Source organism: Ambystoma mexicanum, chromosome 4q (genome assembly GCF_040938575.1).
Source record: "Ambystoma mexicanum isolate Mex_15411 chromosome 4q, UKY_AmexF1_1, whole genome shotgun sequence".
Lineage (NCBI taxonomy): Eukaryota > Metazoa > Chordata > Amphibia > Caudata > Ambystomatidae > Ambystoma > Ambystoma mexicanum.
This window is the reverse complement of record NC_090928.1, coordinates 220,585,591-220,606,181: the sequence shown is the minus strand read 5'-3', so window position 1 is coordinate 220,606,181 and position 20,591 is coordinate 220,585,591. Positions and strand designations below refer to the sequence as shown.

At 44.6% G+C, this 20,591-nt stretch overlaps 1 protein-coding gene across 1 annotated transcript in view; it reads left to right on the top strand.

Moving 5' to 3' along the window:
- SLC22A3 (solute carrier family 22 member 3) overlaps nt 1-20,591 on the top strand; it is a 913,774-nt gene that overhangs the window by 287,055 nt on the left and 606,128 nt on the right. The window contains exons 2-3 of the mRNA XM_069607751.1: nt 423-526; nt 11,623-11,777. Of these exons, the coding sequence (XP_069463852.1) occupies nt 423-526; nt 11,623-11,777 (259 nt within the window). The remainder of the gene's footprint in view (nt 1-422; nt 527-11,622; nt 11,778-20,591) is intronic.

Sequence of the window (20,591 nt, the reverse complement as noted above, 5' to 3'; positions counted from 1 at the left end):
TTAGCTTCAGGCCCCACTTGTTAGACAATCCTGGCTACGCCTCTGAGTCGCTCGTCATATTTAGAGACCTATGTACATTTGATTTCTCTTCTTTCAAAAAATTTAATTTCAAGTTGTCTTTAATAAGTTATGTAAAAATTCTTTAGGTTTTGGAGCACTGATGATCACCCTAAGTAAGGGAAACACGTGTTGACTCTTGGATCTTTGTGAACTGTGCATCAAGCACATATATTTGCACATACATTGATGCTGAATATTTGAATTGTGTCTGGACATTGACATGTTCCACCTTAAGCGTCATTGCTCTCTACTTGAGATGTATCCCCTGATGTTATGTTCATTTGGTCCAAATAAGACATATCATACATGAAAGTTATCCGGCCTGATGTAGTCGCTGATGGAACTCTTGTGTTTTCTTTTAGTACGACCTGGTGTGTGCCGACGCCTGGAAGCTCGATCTGACTCAAGCCGTCCTGAACATGGGATTTTTGATGGGCGCCCTCACCCTGGGCTATGCTGCTGACAGGTAGCGTGTTCACCACAGTCTAATCAAATATATATCATGCCGGTTCTTTGTCTCGGGAGGATAGCTCAGGGGCAACGTGCTCAGAAGCAAGACGACACAGAGCAACACAGGTTCGTTCCCCGGGTCCACGCTTAGAAACCTCTGGGGAGTAAGCGTGTTATAAATACCCTAGCATATCATATTCTCTTCCGTTCAACACCCTCAGAAAGCATAGGTGGTTCCCCTTACAGGAACTTACTTTAATTGGAAATACAAGTTACCTCCCCTAAACGTATCGTACTATTGGGGATCATGATTGGTCGTGGAGTGTTGAGGACTTCCACAAGCACAGGTTCTTTTTATTCAAGCAATCACAAGAATCTAATCTCGAGCCACCTCTGTTTTTTAACAAGTCATTCTATAAAAAGGATCAAATATATTATTTATTCTTCTACTATTTCAGCATCCAATTGCTTTATCCCAAGATATTAATATTTCATCCTCTTAATCAATGATGTGTGTGCATTGAATTCCAGTACACATATTGGAAGCAGTGACTCCTTAATGTGTTCATTGTGCCCGCAAAATCACAAATACGAAAATCTCAATATCCAATCAAGGCTTTTCAGGGCCCAAGGGCCCAATTTCAGAAATGTATTGTACAGAAGTGACATGGATGAAGTCAGTCCTTAGATAGAAGAGTAAGTGCCCTCGCCTCTGTCCTATCTGCGTGAAATACGCAGTCACAGGTTCAAAATCCCGGCAGGCCGACTCAGTCCTTCGTCCTTTGGAAGTTGATGTAATGAGTTTGGTACTAATTATGCAATAATTTGCTCTCCCATTTAACAAGAGCAGTGGTATGCTACGCTATCACCCGTGATGTCCTGCGGAGTGCCGAAAATAGGCTAAATGTCCAAGGTGCTACGGTCCCTTTTTGTGTGAGAAAACAGATTGTGTAGAGCGCACGACCTAAGCAAAATCCCAAAACAATTAGAAAATACACATAGGTCTACCTCCATATTGACATTGCTAACACTCATAATAATAATAACTAAAACAATCCAAAAGTACACAAGTGTAATTGCATATTAATAATAATATTAATACTCATAAGAATTATAACCAAGACAATAAAAAGTACACATATGTCTACCTCCATATTGATATGAATATTATTATTATTATTACAAATAAAACTAATAATAATAATAACCAAAACATTAAAAAAGTACACATACGTGTACCTCCATATTAATAATAATATGAATACTCATAATAATAATAATAATAACCAAAACAGTCAAAGAGTATGTTAATGTTAATGTTAAAGGATATTTGTACCGCGCACTATCACCACCGTAGTGGTCCCTTGGCGCTCTGGCGGCTCTGAAAGAGGAGGGGAGGATGAGTTAGTGGGAGGAGGCAGGAAAAGTGCAAGAGAGCAGTGATGTGCTGTTGGCGGCCTCAGCCCGGTGGGTCCGTTGGCTGGGGTGTTTGCGGCCGGTAGTCGTTGTGCACTGTTGTGCAAGGCTATTTGTGTTTTTGTTTTGTTGTTGCCATGTAGTGAAGTTTGTGCGGTTTGTTGTGTTGTAGGTTTTGGTTGTGTTTGGTTTGGAGTTTGAGAGGTGTATGCAGAAAGGGAAATTGTTAGTAGGGCTGGTTAGTTTGCGTCTATATCCTGAATTGAAGCGCTCGGCTTGCGCAGTCTCCCCTGTTGCGGCTCTGTCCTGATCTGGGTCTGACTGGCATGAAGGTTCCATACTCCTTTAGTCCCCGCCTCTAATATGCTCTCTAATAGCTCCCCTTATCCTCCATTTAGACTCTAGTGGGCCTGCCAATGACAACCTCTCGGGTAGTGGGGGAGGATGCCAGTGTCTCGATAATTCCACACCAATGTGGTACCTGGCGGTAATTTAAATTAAGGGGCGGGCAAAAGTGTTGGTGGGATTGTCGGGGTTAGTCGACTCAGTCTCCGTGCGTGCCGCCTGTGTTCCTGTCTATCCGATGTCACCCGTCCAGCTGCAGTGGGCTTTACTCTCCTCGGTCAGGGATGTCCGTGTCTTTCCAGTTTAGTTATCCTTTTTACCAGTTTCGTTTTCCAGGTTTAGACTGTGGTGTTGTAGAGCCAGGTTTTTTAGTGATTTCCTGAATTTTAGGTGATCTTCAGTGTTTCTTATTTCCTTTGGGATGTTGTTCCAGGTTTTTGCGGCTAAGTGGTAGAAGGAGGTGCCTCCAAGTTTTTTCTTGAGGTATGATTTGCGTTCCAGGCGGATTTCGTTGCTCGATCGGAGGGGTCTCATTGGTTTGAAGACTGTTATTTTCTTTTGTAGGAATTCTGCTCCTTGTCCGCTGATTGCCCTGTGCGTTATGCACATTGTTTTGAAGGTGATGCGATGTTTAACTGGGAGCCACTGTAGGGGTTTTAGGGCTGGAGTGATGCGATCTCTTCTGGATAGTTTGAGGAGTAGTCTTGCTGCTGCATTTTGGATCAGTTGCAGTTTCTTCAAGAGGTATTCAGGTATTCCGAGGTAGAGGCTGTTTGCATAGTCTACTTTAGACATGATTAGGGCGGCGATAGTGAGTGTTTTGTGTGCGAAGGAGAGGAAAGGTAGAATTCTTCTTGCCGTTCGGAGGAGGAAAAAGCATTTCTTCACTGTTGCATTTATTTGTGGCTCCTGGGTCAGGTTGTTGTCCATTAGGACTCCCAGATTTCTTACTACCTTTGATGGTGTTGCATAAGTCTACCTCCATACTATTAATAATAATAATAATAATAATAATAATAATAATATAGCCCTACAAGATTTTATTTTAAGATGTTTGATACTTGTTTGCTGGAAGTGGCTTGTATTTTTACCAGGAAAGAAGTTGCTTTCGCTGCTGCCTAGATCCTGGGCTCTGTAGACTGCTGGAGGGCCATAGCGAGCAATACATTATTGTTGCCAAGGGAGCAAATACGCACAATATTCCCGTGACTCCCATGCTACGCGGAGTGTTGCACATTCCAATGGTGGTGCACTGAGCATTGTGACAGGGAATCACGATCCACACCATAGGAAACAGGATGCGCCCGACCCGGCCTTCCCTTTACAGGTGACATTGCTCAGAGGGAGAGATGCAATACATGGCGTGCCATGTGAAAACTAAAATTAAATGCAAGCATGCCAGGCCCAATCCTTTTACAAATAATCGTAAAATATGCAAGTTCTTCACACACATTTTAGTGTTGGTTCTGGTCTTTGGTAAAAGACAGTGAGCGACTACACCTGTGTAACATACAGCGATCCTTACCAAATGCATTGGTGTCCAATCGCTGATTGAGCACAAGGATTCGGTTCAAACGTGATGGGAACATAGGCTTAGGGTGAAAAATCAACACCATTGGAACGTTTAAAAAATACAATTATGAAAGGGCACATGTGTAAATTAGAACATCATGTTTCTTCAAGCAGTAATGCCACTCATTGGGCCGTACTCGATGGAAACGACCTGCAGAGGAGGTCTACAGGCACGAGTCAAGCAAGGGCCTTTACAGCGGGAAGCCACCAGTAACATCTAGCATCAGCCTATTAATGTGGCATTCCTGCTATTGGCATCCAAGGCTAATGCCAAGGGTCTAGGGGCAGGTTTAATGTGTTACACATCTGCCCACTGCAAGTGCACCAACCCCGGTTTCACACAAAAACCAACGCATGTACCCTTTAGATGGCCGCCATGAAAATGAAGGCCAGGACTCTGTTCAGAGTCTCTCTTTTATTTCCATAGTAGGTGTGGTACATAGCCAGCTAGAAGGAGAAAGTTGGAGCTACAGGGGCCAAGAAGATTGGCAGCAGCAAAGTTCAGCTCAGCTGGAAATGGTTTTAGAAATGCAGGGAGAGTTGGATGCGTGCAGCAGGGGGCAGTGGGCAACACTGCAGAAAGGGCGACGAAGGATGATGCAAGCACCTCTCTGCTTGCTTTCAACGTAAGCTTACATCGGTAGGACAACCCTACATTCTGAACAACCTGATTGGCTGCTGTGACCACCCAGGATGCTAATACATCTTAAACTGATGCAAACAAATACTCTCACACCAAAGATTTTTTTAAATACCTTCTCTTAGAATAATTAAAGCAAGCATATTCTCTTAGACTAATCAAAGCAGGACAAAGAAACTGAACAAGCGCACAATGGGAAGTGCGCAAGATTGAACATTTTGAGAAATAATTAAGTGATGAGGTAACACTTTTACAAATGTGACATTTTCGAGGGACCAACCTCTGGAGTTGATCTACCTCGAACAGCACCTTTGCCTGCGAGTTGTAGTGCTCTGCCCTTCTTCAAGGCTCTGGAAAGGACCGTGGCATGGCTTAAAAAATGAACAAGGCGGTGGTGGAACTTGTCTGGCTATCAAAAATGGCCTCAAGCTCCCTGAATTCCCATAACCCTGAGATTCTCCAATGAACACTGGAGCACGAGGACTGAAAAAGGACCACTTTATGGATGTGGAGAGGCCTGGGGTGCAATAATCCCCATGGCATGGAATAAAGGAGTACATCTAATGGTGAATTGACAAGAAGATCCCTTCCCCAACACTCCCCCTTCTCACCTGCCCTGCAGGGAGATGGCGCCGGGGATCTAGGCCTGAGAGGTGACTGGAAAGATGCGACAATGGAGCGAAAGACAGTGATCAGGAATCTGTGGTCTCGCGGCAGAGGAGCGCTGTCAAAGTGGCAGAGGTTGTCCTCATGTACATCAATGCCTGTGTGAATCCTAGTTGAGGAGTAAGTGAATGTTCTGCCAAGTGAATACTCCTGATTGGAACATCAAAGTGAACTGTTCCATATTTTCTTCAAGATTGTCCAATTAAAGGGGGGTCTAGAAAGTAACGTTGACCTCAACAGTGTACTGATTAGGTAATGTGGCCCCAGTGTGCATGACTGACGTGCATGTGGCCATTTTCTCCAGTGGCAAAACTGGGGTGGGATGCAAGGAAGGATTGGCGGAATGGCTCTCCAAATCTAGTAATACACAGGAGTGGCCTATTAGGGAGGCCTGAGCATTCCTCTGTAATGCCCAAGCAAAATGTGGTTACACAACAGAAAGAGGAAGAAACCAACTTCTTCTGCTAGAAAACCCAATCTACATCACCCTACAAAGATACTAGCTATCTCTTTTTCTCTACAGAGACGGGGAGATACAGGTTGATGTTAAATAGTTTGCCTAAGCACAATTGGTGTGCCGCCAATCTAAGGAAGGACAGGGAGAGTAACTTTCCCTCTTCTAATCTTCGTACACCCGGAAGGCATCTGTAGTTTTTAGAAAGTTCACAGCTAAGAAACATTCTTGATTCAAATAAAACATTGAAGAATATGGTGGTTCAGGCTAGGTATATTGTCACTTTATTTTGCCTGCTTGTTCTCCACAAAATGTTAAAAACAAAGGAGTTGGAGGAGCAGCCAAATGGGCACTTATTTGCCTTCGGCCAAGTTTTAAAACACAAACAACTGGCACAGAATCTTATTTATTTATGTATTTATTTATTTAGTTGTTCCTGCAATTTAGATCTAATTGCTTTATCCCAGGTGTGCAAAGCATGGAAAACACATCCTTTTTGGGTGTCTACCAGTTTCAGTGGAGTACAGTCATTTTTACCACCTCCAAATCGAACAACAGCTAACTATTGCCCTTGACACAGAGAAAGCGCTTTTTCTGAGGGCGTATGGTGTTGTATGAATGTTGAGATGGTACGACTTGGCCCTGAATATTATACTGATGATTATGGACTTCTCTTGCTTACCTACGTGCTACATCTCCGTCAGTGGTTGTGCCCCCCTTCTTTTGATTAGAGCAGAGTGCCCAGAAAGGAAGTCCCTTCTGCCCCATGCTTTTAATTCCTGCTTTATAGGCCCCCTTGGGTGAATACCAAATACTCATCGGAGATTTGGGACTTTGATGCGCAGGACACGCATATCAACAGTTGCAAACCTTTTACAATAGTGTTACCCCATAGGTTACTGTATATCCTATCCATGTCACATATCCTGATTCCTTGTTGCTTATTCCCTGAACTTGCTCTACTTCTCCATAAGATTCTGTGGCAGAGTATAAAGGCACGCCTTAAACGTTCCAATCTGAAGAAAGACTATTCGAATGGTGGGGGGTTCCAGCTTCCATATTGACTCAGGATCAACTGGTCCGAGACAGGTGCAAAAAACGGCTTTATCTAGAGCTTGATGGCAAAGAGCCCCTGACCCTGATTAGAATGCCGCCTCACTGAAATCACACTAGAATATCTCCCACACACTCATCCTCCCTGTACTAGGGGTGGAAACAAGGTTTTTCCACATTCCCTCGACCCATCTAATTTCCTTCCGGTGCTTGTAAACTCCCCCACTGCCCGCCGGGATTCCGTGCACGGCGTAGTTTGGGATAGTAAAATAATTGATCAGAATCCTCTTTAAAGACACTCAAAACTGACAATGTCCTCTATATGAACGTTTTTCAGTACCTAGCTCTAGCCAGCTAGGGTACCCAGGTGTTAGTCTAAACAAAATGGCCCCCTCTAACAGGCCTCATGAAATCGTCACAATCTCAAGATGGTGTGCTAGTCTGAGAGTTCATAATAATCAGACCAAGCCTGGGATGAACGGGTGGGAGGGTTCTTCATGGTATCCAGTCATTGCATCTAATACAAAGAATTGAATGCCAAAAGCATCGAAAGAAATGCATTGAAAAAAGCATCAAATGCATTTTTTTTCAAAGGTAAAGGTTTTATTTGAAGTATAATGGGTTTTAAGGGGTAAAAAAACAGGGATTGGGGGGACCCCCCATTAAAAAAAAGAAAAAAAAATGCATTCAATACTTTTTTTTTCGTTGCTTTTTTTTAGATGCTAAGGCATTCGATGCAATCACTAGGAGCCTTCTTCACACCCAAACAATGGTCAATTTGCTCCCATAACCGAACACCTCCACTGGAAAATCACAAGAGACATACTTCCGTCCCAACATGCTTTTTTCCAAGTGTAATAACATAACAGGTGTATTTGTGGAGCGCAAGTTTCGCCCCTATGAGTGACATCATGGCGCTATTGACAGATAAGAGATGTATTTTGTTACCTGCATGGACCTGCCAGGATTCGAACCTGTGGCTATATGGACAAACACAGGCCCCAGTGGTGGATGCATGAGTCGACTGAGCCACATACTCTTCGTTACATTAGACGTCCCACAATGAGATTAATTTACTCGCTTGTTTACTCACCTAAAACTATTTCTGCCACGATAAAAACAGTTAAGCAACAGTCAAATGTAAGGCTATGCTCTCTGTTTTCCTTTTAAGATCTTTTCTTTTGGGAAAATGTTACACTATATGCTAATTGCATGCAGGGGACCCGACGCTTGCACTTGCGTGTTCCTGTCCCTCTGCATGGAATTTTCAACACTCATAAAGAAGAGTGTAATCGCGAAGAGCAATTGAAGACGAAATCGCCTTTGCTCTTCAAGTTTACTCTCCGTGTTGTCAGAAATAAAACGCTGCATTTTATAATGGATTCCTATGTAATCCGACTGCATTACACCAGGTGTGTATTCAAGCCATATTCTATAGGAATCCTTTGGTTTTACGCCTGCATGAAAATCTCATGTAGGCATAAAACCTGGTGCTCTTCCAAGATGGAGGAGTAAAGGAAAGAGGAGATGCAAACTTCTAAAAAGGCACAAAAATGAGATGGAGCTCAAAATTAAAGCGCAAAGGCACTTTTACGTTTTCATTTTCCATTCCACTGGAAAAGTGCCCCCATTGAGTTTTACACTGCAGTTGTCGTGGGTTAAAGGAATGTTCAACAGAACTGTCATAACAAACACGTTGGCAAACAAGGAGGCAGCCCCTCCCACCGCCAAACCCCATCTAATATGCTGCAAGAAAACCTATAACTGCAACAGATAGCTTAACCCACACAGAGCCACAGGCGTCACCACGATTGTCGAACAAGTGCAACCTGAACCTAATGTAGTTGGGCCTTTCGCAGCGACATTGAAAACTGTGTAAATGCCCAGACATTGATAACGGTAAATGCTATGCTGAGTGGGCATTTACAGAATTTCGGTGGGACTGGCCCGCTCAGGCCCTACCCTGTCTATACCTCTGAGAGCCCCAGGGCTCCCAATCTTGTAGAACATGTGAAATCCTTATTTGGGTCTCTCGACGCTGCTCAGGGTCTATTGTGCCTGGTGATTATTTGTCGGAGACAGAGAGAGCCCTGGAAGTGACCGCGACTCTAGGCAGTTTTTGGAGACTGGTGGGGCCCCAGCCAGGCCTGGCCAGCTTTAGGCCTTGGTCAGAATATAGGGCATACATGGGGGCAGAAGGGACAAGGGTAGGCTGTATAGCCGGTTTGGGTATTGATCGTGTTAGAACGGCAAGCAAGAAGAGTGAGTGAAGGGGAAAACCCTCTTTCAGCTGCAGGTCTACAGTTTATACACCCTTCAAAGGGGGGCGGGAGCAAGGGGATAGAGTAGTCATTCTTAGGCCTTGAAGTTTCCTAATGATCTAACACAAAATGTTACTGGCGTACTAAGCCTGATGGCATTCCTCCTTGTGTAAGTGCATGAGTGTTTCAGGCGCAACCAAACTAGGGGGTGGGGGGAGAGAATGGGGGATAGGACAGAACTTAGTAGGCCTAGTAAATTCAGGTTGTGCAGGTGTACAGATGGAAATACGAGGGGGTGGACAAGTGCGCCCCATCCAGCAGGGCCCTGGATTAAGTGCAGAGAGGTCATGCCTCTCATGGAACGTATGCTGAAAGTGCAGTAGTGCTGAACATAATGCAGAGGCCCGAAGGCAATTGCAGAGACTGGCGGAGGAGCCGGGGACCTGTCAGGCTATGGAGGTGAACCAGGCGAGCAGTCAGCAAAAGCTGGACCGAATTAGGTCGAGAAGGAGGAGTGAGGCAGGAGAGAAAAAGTAGAGGAGGTCAGCAGGGGAGAGAAAGAGGAAGAGAAGAGGAGTTTCCAGAACTTAAGGAGCTTCGGCTCAAGGTGGGGAGTGGCAGGGAGGATGTTCCAGAGGGAGGCACCTGCAGAGGATAAAGATCTACCCCCAAATCTCTGCTTGGAAAAACGGCTCACCCGCAAAGAGTTGGAGGAGGACAAGCAGAGGGCTCAAGTAGGAGAGTATTTAGTAAGAAGGCATAGAAAGTGTGTGCTCCAGCCCCAGAAGGCCTTGTGGACTATGCAGAGGCTCTTGAATTGGATCCTAGCAGCCACAGGGAGCCAGTGGAGGGATTTCAGCGCCACAGAGATGCGGTCCCTGGGCTTGAGGCCAAGGATAAGTCTTGTGGTTCTGTTCTGGATGAGTTGTAGCGGGCGGAGAGTAGAGGTGAGAAGATTGAGAAAGAGGCTGTTGCAGTAGTCCAGCCTAGAGAGAACCAGGGCTCTGGAGACAGTGCGCCTTTGGGGGAAAGTGAGAAAAGGTACAATGCCTCTGAGGAGGTGGAGATGGTTTTGGGACTTTTTGGAGATGTCTTAGATGTGGGAAGAGAAGGAGCGAGTGGAGTCGAAAATGACCCCCAGATGTTTTGCCTCACTAGCAGGCGAAGGCGCCCCTGCTGGGGTGGCTGACCAGATAGAAATAGGGAAGGCAGGAGCAGGGGTCCCAATGAGGACTATCTCTGTTTTACTGGCATTGAGGCAGAGATCATTAGCCACACACCAAGACTGAATTGTGGACAGACAGTCAGGAATGATTGAGGAGGAGGAAGAGGCTGAGGGTAGCCTGAAATAGAGCTGCGTGTCATCCGCATAATATTGAAAGTTAGAGGTGAAGGAAGAGATCCTGTGGGCCAGAGGGGCCATGTAGACATTGAAGAACAAAGGGGATGGATTAGATCCCTGGGGGACACCACAAGTAGAGAGAGAGTGATAGAGGAGAGAAAGGAACCCAATTTCACCTGGGAAGGGCGATGAGAGAGACAAGCCACACCAGGGCCCGAACTGTGATGCCCAGGGTTTCATGGCGATGGGCGATTGTGGTTTACTGTGTCGAAGGCAGAAGAGAGATCGAGAAAAATAAGGACAGAGAGTTAGAATCGAGATTTGAGAGCAGGTCTTCACAGGTGTTTAGAAGAGCAGTTTCCGTGCCTCTGGATGCAGTAAAGCACGACTGGTGGTCATGGAGATAACCAACAGAGTCAGTGTGGAGGATAAGCTGAGAGATAGCTAATTTCTCCAGGTGTTTGCCCTGGAAAGGAGTGATAGTGATCGGACAATAGTTTGCCGAGATAGAAGGGCCAGCAGAGGGTTTTTGGGGGCAAAGGGTGCACAAGAGGGTGCTTGAGAGAGGAGGGGAAAACTCCAGAGGCAAAATAAAGAGAGGTTGCAGAGGTCAGCCAGGGCTGGAGCTTAGGGAATTTTATAGGGCAGTCAAGTCAACAGGCATGAGGGACGGATTTCCACTTTCAGTAATAGCGGGCGAAAGAAAAAAAAACAGGCCTTGAGCAAATACAGGAAATGCACCGATGGAGAGGGCACATTGATGAGGAAACACTGAGGGAAAACGTGTGATGTAAATACTGTAGATGGAAATGCCAGTCTGGTAAAGATAGTCATACCCTGGCTCGAACATGCGTGTGGTGTAGTGAGGTTGACTGTTTACTTTGCAGGCCAACTGTGTAATAGAATTTGTGCACAAAAAGACTTTGGGACACATTAGGAGTTTAGCAGTGCGATAAAAAAGTAGCAGCAATTCTGTTACTGCCACTTTAACTGCACCAGCGAATTCCAAGTTTGTAGGTAAACTATGAATCCTCTACTTTATCTCTAAAAAATTGTGGTAATTACACCAAAATCGCTACATAGCCATGTGGACTCGAAAAATGGGGATTTACATCACCTTGCCACCACTTGTAATCCTGTAATAAGTCCACAGGACCAAGTGGCAGTAACAATAACCGATTTTAGTAGTCATTTGGCAGATTTACCACCCAATTACTGCCAAACTCATAATGAGGATATTTGTATGGAGACTCTGCACAATAGGAAATGTCCACTTTAGATCATGATTTATATTTGTCTGAATAATTAATCATACAAACAACTGTACATTTCTTCAAAATTATCAACTTTTTCCCCATAACAGGTACGGAAGAAAAGTCACATATCTCATCTCTGCCTTTGGCACCGGACTGTGTGGCATCATTGTGGCATTTGCACCAAATTTCTATGTTTTTGTGACTTTCCGCTTTCTGCAAGGAGTCTTTGCAAAGGGGACCTGGATGACCTGCTATGTTATTGGTAAGCATTCTACCACTTCTTTTTCGGTGGGTAAATAAAACGTGGGTGCCAATTGGTCTTATGGAGTCGGACCTCCAATCACCTTAATCCAGAGTGCTAAAGAAGCAAGTGCATATTTGTCTGTAAAGCAGGTTTATTGTACAAATGGCCTGGAGGAGCTAGATGACACTGTAGGGTCAAACTAACCAGTCTTCCTGAATCACACAAACATTTCACATTATATACATTTTGCAGCAGTTAAAACACTCCCACATTTTTTATTACAAATCACCCCCCACACATGATTGATCAAACCTATACAAAAGAAATTCAATCTTCTCTAAATTCCCACACACTAATTGGTCACATTTATTTAGCTGTCCTCATCAGCTCATATTCATAGCACACCACTTTCCTGGAGTTTCCTGTGGTAGGCCGTGACATCATCACATAGTTACACATTCACATACAAGCATACTTCATTACAAGTTCCAGCTGACTTGGGGCCCTCAAATCAGATGACCAGGCGCACCAGCGCCGGCGCAACTGAGACAAGCTCAGTCTTCCCCAGTCATCGCCGGAATCGAGGTGCCAGTGTCTTCTTCCCATAAGACTGCTTTGCACACTTCTTGAAACCTGTAAGGAATAACTTACTGCATGCTTATTGTGTGCTCGGCTACTGTTCTGTGTTAATAATTGTACCTTCCTTTGTAAAGGTGTGGAAAAATGCTACACTTCGAGCTAATCCACTCTTTTCGCTCACTGGGGTTATCCCTTATCACTGTTGTGTCCTGTATTCTATGAGCAACCAGACGACCTACCGCCAGTATCAACATGGGTTACTTAGATAGCCTTACTCTGCTGCTTGCTGCCCAAAAGGCATGCTGCCTTACCATCTTTGATAAATACCTCTCTTTGAGATTAGACCACCCAGTTGCTCTGCCTTTTGCCAATCCTATGCCCATATGTAAGGAGGACTGCCCACAAGATGTTCGTTTTGATAAAATCAATAAGGATCTATCCACAGAAGCGCCACTCCCTTTACATAATCATGGATCCCCGCTGGCCCTCTCGGCTTTGGACACATCTCCGAGTGGATTACCTCTCACTATGAGTTACTCTCATCCACTAAATACAGTTAAAAACTCCTGTGTTCTTCCCCTGATTCGTAGTTTAGACTCCAAGATGGATGATAAATCTTTCCTTCTCCATCAGTCGGAGGCAACCTTGCAGATTACCTCTGCCAAGACGGTAAACACCAACAAGGTCAACTCAAATTTGAAATGCGCTCTACCTAATGCCTGCACACTCTCTAAGCATGGCACTAATATTCATTGTTATATTTCAGAAGGAGACTTGGACATACTATGCCTTACAGAGTCATGGCTAAATGAAGCTAGTGGCCCACGGATTGAGTTGGCTACCCCAGATGGCTACAGCACCTTCTGTCAGAACCACCTTTCTGGCTTGGGGTGGGGGGAGCTATTATAGCAAACAATTATCTTAATCTCTTCCAATCACCTTGCTCCTTTAAGGATTGCGAGGTTTTGCATCTCAAATTGACACCGTCAACTAATTGCATTAACTTTGTCCTGATCTATCTTCCTCCAGCTGAGACACACAATTTCGTTGACGATATTTTCCACCTTCTCAATAAATTGCAAGGACCCACCTGTTCCACATTGTTAGTTGGGGACTTCAATCGCTGGTGTAATGATGTCGGCGACCAGCAACCAATCACTTCAGAGAAGGCATTAAATAACCTTGACTTCCACGTCCTTAATAGCGTGCCCACTCATAGCAGGTCAATGCGATGGATACCCTCCCTTGCATTTGGTCCGACCACTATCATGTCTCCTTTACAATTCCTACGCCTGGCCCATCTCCTAAACCACCAAACCCTCAGAAAACTGTTACAAACTGGAACTTTAAGAAGATTACGCAGCTGGACCTGAAAGACTGCCTTGACACTATTATGTCGGCCACATATGATCTGGACCCTCCTTCTACTCTTACTGACACCTTTAATAACCTTATGCTCTTCATGATGAATTGTGGGGCACTGGTTAAGAGCAAGCTGGTTAGAGATAACTGTTTGCACCAGAAATGGTTCACACAGGATCTGTGCCAATTGAAAATTTAGAAACATCAGGAGGAGACCAAATGGCTTAAATGCCCTTGAGTAGATAACAAAGCCCAGTGGACAATCTTAGACAAGGACTACAGTATAGCTATTAACGAAGCTAAAAAGAATTTCTATAACAAACAAATAGAGGAAGCAAACAACAGTTCTAAAAAGGTTTTTGGGATTGTGAAGTCCTTACAGAAACCAAGTACTCTTTCCATTGCTATAGTTCCCAGGGACCGAATCTGTGTGGATATACAGACTGCCTTCGAAGCCAATGTGGACCATAAATCCAAGCATATTTTTAGTTTTGTTCCTGTCTCTCTATCTGACATGATGGGTACGCTTTCTATCATGCGCCCCTCCCAATATCCAGTGAACACCATTCCCCCTAACTTCTTCTTGAACTACAGGGATATCTTTGCACCCTTCTTGATAAGATTTGTCAACTCCTCTTTTGCCAACAATCAAGTCACCGATTCCATAAAGAAAGCCACTATCACCCATCTGGTTAAAAAACCAGGTCTGGACCCAAGCGTCCCTGGTAACCTGCACCCCATCTTTAACTGTCATTTTCTCCTCAAGGTGCTTGAAAAATGCATTACCAACCAACTACAAGCCTTTGTTGAGAAGACCAACATCTTACTTCCAAGATAGTCTGGTTTCAGACCCCTCCACAGTACCGAGACCGCTCTCTTAGAACTACAGATGCACATATTGAGAATCTCAGATGGAAGTCGCTCTGGCATGCTGGTTCTGCTGGATTTGTCAGCGGCTTTTGATATTCTTGACCATGATCAACTCCTGCTTGCCTTAGAGAAAAATGGTCACTGACCTCCTGACTCAATTCTATGGGTGAGATAATTTCTTTAGAATTGTACCTAAGAGTATGTTAGGGTGAGGCACTTCTCCCTGTACCCCCATTTCCTGTGGGGTCCCTCAGGGAGCATGCATGTCCCCCCTACTTTTCAACCTTTATGTTCAACCTTTCTGTTACCTGTTGGATGAGCTTGCAGTGTACTTCTCGAACCATGCTGATGACACCCAGCTATTTCCTGAGGTATCAGGGGACTATGCCAAAGACGCCATCCTTCTTCAGACCATCTATTTGCGTGTTGAGACCTGGATGAGCAACAACTGGATGTGTCTGAATGGGGATAAGACTGAGCTGCTGGTTTTTGGCAACAAGCATGCTCAAGCACAATTAGACCCCAGCTACCAATCATTCTCCACCCAGGGCTGTCCAATCCCGATCTCACAGAGTGTTAAAACTCTGACCTTCTACCTCGACCCTCTACTTAGTGCAGACGCCCATATCAACCAGACAGTAAAAAATGGCTCTTACTACCTTAGGCTGCTGAGAAACCTGCGTCCATTTCTGTCGGCAACTAGCTGCCCCTCAGTGGCCCATGCGGTTGTGATGTCCAGATTGCACTATGTCAATACATTATTAATTGGGGCCAACAAGAAAAACATCCATGCCCTCCAGACTCTTCAAAATGATGCAGTTCGCATTATCACGAAGAAAACTAGAAGAGATCATATTTCTGATAGCCGGCGAGATCTCCATTGGCTCCCTGTGGCCTCCTGGTTGGAATTTAAGGCTGCCTCTCTAGTCCCAGTATATTAAAGAACTGGTGTACATTTATGAGCCACTGAGGAAGCTGCGCTCCTCTGCTTTGGCGCTGGTCAACATCCCTAAATTCGCTCTCCCCAGTTGTCTAGGCAGGTCATTTCCCATCAAGGCCGCACAAATCTGGAATGCCTTGCCTTTGGAGCTCAGGCTGGTAAAGGAATACAATCCCTTTCACCAGAGATTGAAAACTATCCTCTTCAATTAATGCTCTTTACAGCCATGCCTCTCTGAAATAGAACCACCCTGCTTCTATTCCTCGTGCCCACGCTGGTCACCTTTTCCGTCTTTTTGTTGTTGTTTTCCTGTGTTTGTGTTTGTGTTTGTGCACCCTGATGCCTGCGGGCTTTGGTGCCCTACAAATAAATAAATAAATAAATAAAAACTGTACGTGATGCACATGGTTGGAAAGAACACTTCAAGCAACCTGAGGAGGGGGAGAATAAACAAGGTCCCTTTGAACTGGCGATAACTATCTCACCCGCCCAAACTTGCTGGTGTCCTTGTTTCACTGGCCCTCATTACGACCCTGGCGGAGGTCCATGGTGCAATTTGCACCATGGACCATGGCGCAGAGCTGCCAACTCCGCCATGGGGGTTGGCGGACTTACCACCCCATTCCGACCTTGGCGGGGCGGTAAGTCCCCAATCCCCATTTACCCTTCCCCATTCCCATTTTTGCCCCATAGGGTATAATGGGAGTGGGGAAGGCGTTAATTACGCCACCGTAGATTACGGTGGCGTAATTAACAAGAGGTCCCGTAGCGCCATGGATTTTTCCGCCCGGAAAATCCGGGCGTAAAAATCACCATGGCGCTACGGAAAGTCGTAATCTGGCGGAGAGGTACGCCATGCATTACGCTGGCGTAAACCCCTCTCCGCCAGGGTCGTAATGAGGGCCACTGTAATCTAAATGACTACCAATCCAACACGCATCGCCTCCAGACACAACCTGAGAAAATAATCAAAACCCATAAATTATTGATCAACTATGCCCCTAGGTGTCCCTTCACCCAAGGTTTATTACTCAACTGCGGACAGATGGCCACATTCCCCTGGACAATGAATAACATGCTCCCATGCACTTAAAAATATTGCATCACAGGGTTCGAAATTGAGGGGAGCTGGAAGCAATTTATCTCCTGCATAGGGCTGAGAAGAGTCCGGTTAGCTTGACATCAACAGCTACCAGGAGCTACTTTTAGATCCTCTGGCCAACTTATGCCGAACAAACAAACCTATGTGAATTTAACTCTGTCTATTTGTGACAATCTATACGTAAACATTCTAACACATCGATACAACATTTAAAGCATAAAGGGTCATAAATAATGGACAAAAGGATATCTTTGCATCCTATGTGGATGTTAGATTTGTGGAAATCTATGTACTAACTCCTTGTTCCCCAGTGGCAGCTCCTGGTCAATGGTTAATGCGGAATACCCAGAGCTGCTTTTAGTTCCTGTTTATCTAATCTTAATTTCGATCCCTGCATCTCCTTTCCGCAATAGTGCTAAACCATAAAAACCCAGAGCCTGCCTGTGTCTGACCATCTAATAATGTCGCAGCTGCGCGTTGCTCGTCCTCTGCCTTCAACCTTGCCAAACCATTTTTACCAGTCACACAGAGTTTATATCGCCAGCTCAGGTTCCTGGGCCCTGCACGGTTCCTAACTGATGAGAGGACTTTGCGGCATACAAATCTGCATATTCATCATATACCCCAACGGTCCCAAAACCCATTTCCCTCAAGACTCAAGACCCCATATATTACAGTAGGTGCATATATGTTTAAAACTACTGCGTCCTCTTCACAATGGTTTCTCCATGACAAATCTCCTTTCTCACATGTGCATTACAAAGCTCCTCATTGCCTAGTTTCTACGTGATGCGTGGCACACCATACCTATATTTCATTTATATTTCATCAGAGGTTTTGGCCTTTATCTTGCTGCATGCGTGCAATCTAAAATATATCAATTGAAACACAAAGTAACACTAAAAGTAACACATATCCCATTCCCATTAACTACACTAGATACATGTAAAATTGCAACATTGTGTCAACATTGCCGTTCCCCCAGTCACCAATATGGCGTGTGCAACGTGAACCCCTCTTTCTCATTGGGACCTTTATCGACCACCCCAACTTTGTTTGCTGTCCCATCTAGTGAAACAGAGCATTGAGAATCTTTAGGACTGAGTCATGAAAATGCAATTTCTATTGGAGCATCCACCCGTGCCCATGCTAACGTGAAAGTATGTGGTCAGTTCCATTCACAAATGGCACCTGCATATGCACATGTCTGAATTGCACATGCAGGTGAACATTCAAAGTCAAATGCATGAAATTGCTGTGCAGGGGGCACAATCTCACTTGTGTGTGCACATCCAGTATTGACGAATGTAATGGGATTAAGAATGCCAGCAAAAGCTCTGGGTTTGTCCCGTGTCTCAGCGAAACAGTTGCAGAAGACAGCACCACACACAGAAGAGTGATTATTCACCCTTTTCGATATTACCTTAGGTTTACCGAAGAGTGGCGTGAGTTGATTGTATGCCAAATCAATTTCTTACACATTTACACATGATAAACACATGAAGGGCCTGATTCATAGAAGCATTTTATAATGGCACAATCCCATTGGAAAACTCTTGGTGAATTAGGCCCTAAATCCTATAATGCTGGATTTTCTTTCCCAGCATGGGAGGGTGCTGCAGGGAGGGATTAATTACTTAAATAGCAGGCAATTAGGTATTAATGATTGTCTCGGTGCAAGGCTTTGTGCTGCCCACACGGTCCTCCATTAATGCATAGGTCAATATTGTGTACATTTGGCAGTGCATTGTGTGGACTTAAGCAATCCTGTCCTTTATTTATGTACAGGATTGGTACGGCCAATATATGCGTCTACAATTTCAGGTGAGTGCTTGTATGATAGATAGAAGAAGAGATTTTGCTGAATATCATATCAAAAATGATACAATAAAATCTCCCTTGCATGTATAGTGATTGCCAAAGACAGTGACCAGGATGGAATTCTTGATAGGAAGAAATTGTGCTGCTGGAAAGTAACAGGATGAATTGCAGATGCTAGGACATTCTCAGTAATATTGGACTGTGATAAAAGATATGTTATCTGTTGATGAATTAGAAAAAATTGCATTAGCTAGAATCTAGCATCTCTACACAATGTGTTTATCCATGTATAGTTGTTCGCCCTGTGCATGTTATAAAATTCATGAAATTTGGTATAGTAATATATGTATATTGTTGTTACTTCAATCTTATCATATAAACATCATATGTGTGACAATGGTTTTGTGTATGATTGTCTACGTAATATTTTTATAGAGATTTAGAAATTTAGATATCAAATGCACTTTTTCAATTATCTACTGGTGTGCATAAATTGTCATTAAAACTAGAAACTCTGACTGCATAAATGTTAGAGATGAACTCTATGTATTCAATATGTTTTGATCGATACCACATGGAGCTCTTTCATTTTAGTTACTTGTGTTCTTACTCACATACCACATGAGTCATTGGGTTACCCAATAGCTGTTACAGTGACCAGTGGTTCAACTTGATTTACACACATTGTTAGAAATGGCTTATGTGCAGCAGTAAAGAACTTGTTGCATGATTTAATGCTTGTTAGCTCCTAAAAATGCATGGAAAGACAACCCCAATTTAGGATAGTAATATGGAAATGATGATTTAGGTACATTCAAGAAAATCTACCTGAAAATGCCGCTCGGGTGTCCCCTATTTGCAGCTAGAGACACTTGAATGCCTCGACACTGCGCTTGTTTATCTTGTGGTTGTCCACGTATCTTTTCATGTATGTGTCAGATCTGTGTTGTCTGCTCGCAAACGTTTTGTTGCCTGCAGTGTAACTGCTCGGGGCCCTGTTTTGACTGTTCATTAAAAACAGGGGCCTGAGCAATTTTGGCCTCCACCGCCAATGTTAAGGATGCAGGGGACACCCCTGCAACCTCTGAGGCCAAAGATACCGAACATAGGGTGCGGGGGTCACCCCCAAAACCCCAGCACTTCATGTTCAGTATTTTTGGCTTCAAAATGATCACAAAAGTTTGAACTCTTGTAGTGACCAAATTCAGTCAAATCTACCATTCGTTCACATTTTTTGGATCAATTAAGGTAATACCTATGTGTCTATCCAGCAGCGATGGCCTGAGCAAGAGAGGGGTTGTGTCTCCTTCATAACACGCAAGAGAGCAGAATCCAGTGCACCATATATATTTATTAGGCAAGAGATTCCAGCAGCTAAAGCAGGCCAGCAGACCTCTTATTCCGAAGGCCAGCACAGCTTCAGTAAAGAAGCTTTACTGAAGGAAATTCATTAATCGAAGAAATGAAAAACAAGGCAACTAAATACAGATTCAGGACACAATGTAAACTCAATTATATCACAAAAATACAAGGGGAATTGTGGACGGCTACGTTTTTCTGTTTCGAAATTGGAAGCTTATTATTCTATGTGTTGCTAAATATGGTGAGGAACCAAAGAGGATATCCCACCTTTGAGAAGGGGGCCCCGGGGGGAACGCGAAGCGTTTCCCCCCGGGGAAGTTTTTGGCGCTGCACACGGCCAGCGAGTGGCCGTGGGGGCAGAGCGCCCCTCTGGGGTATTTAAGGGGGCAGGGAAGGTTCGGGAGGCAGGCGACGGTTGGACTTGGCGATTGTCAGTCCTGTCGCCTGCTCCCGAGCCTTCCCTGGTATTAGCTGGGCCTGGAGGTGCGTGTTAGGCAGGTAGGCAAGGGAGTATTGTTGGAGTGGGCGGGTAGGTAGTATATAAAAACAATAAATTAAAAAAAAGCATTTTATATACATATTATATTATATAGTCGGGTAATAGGGTAGAAGGGGTGCCGTAGATAAGACACCCCTCGTGTGCTTACCTGTGGGTCCAGTGGCGGGTGCGTGGTGGGGTCGAGGCTAGGTTGTTGGGGGGGATCAAAGGACCAGGGGTGCCGTAGGAGGCAGGGCGCATCCCGCAGACGTTCGCTTGCCGGCGGGGTGCTTTTGGTGGATAGAGGCGGTGTGCTGG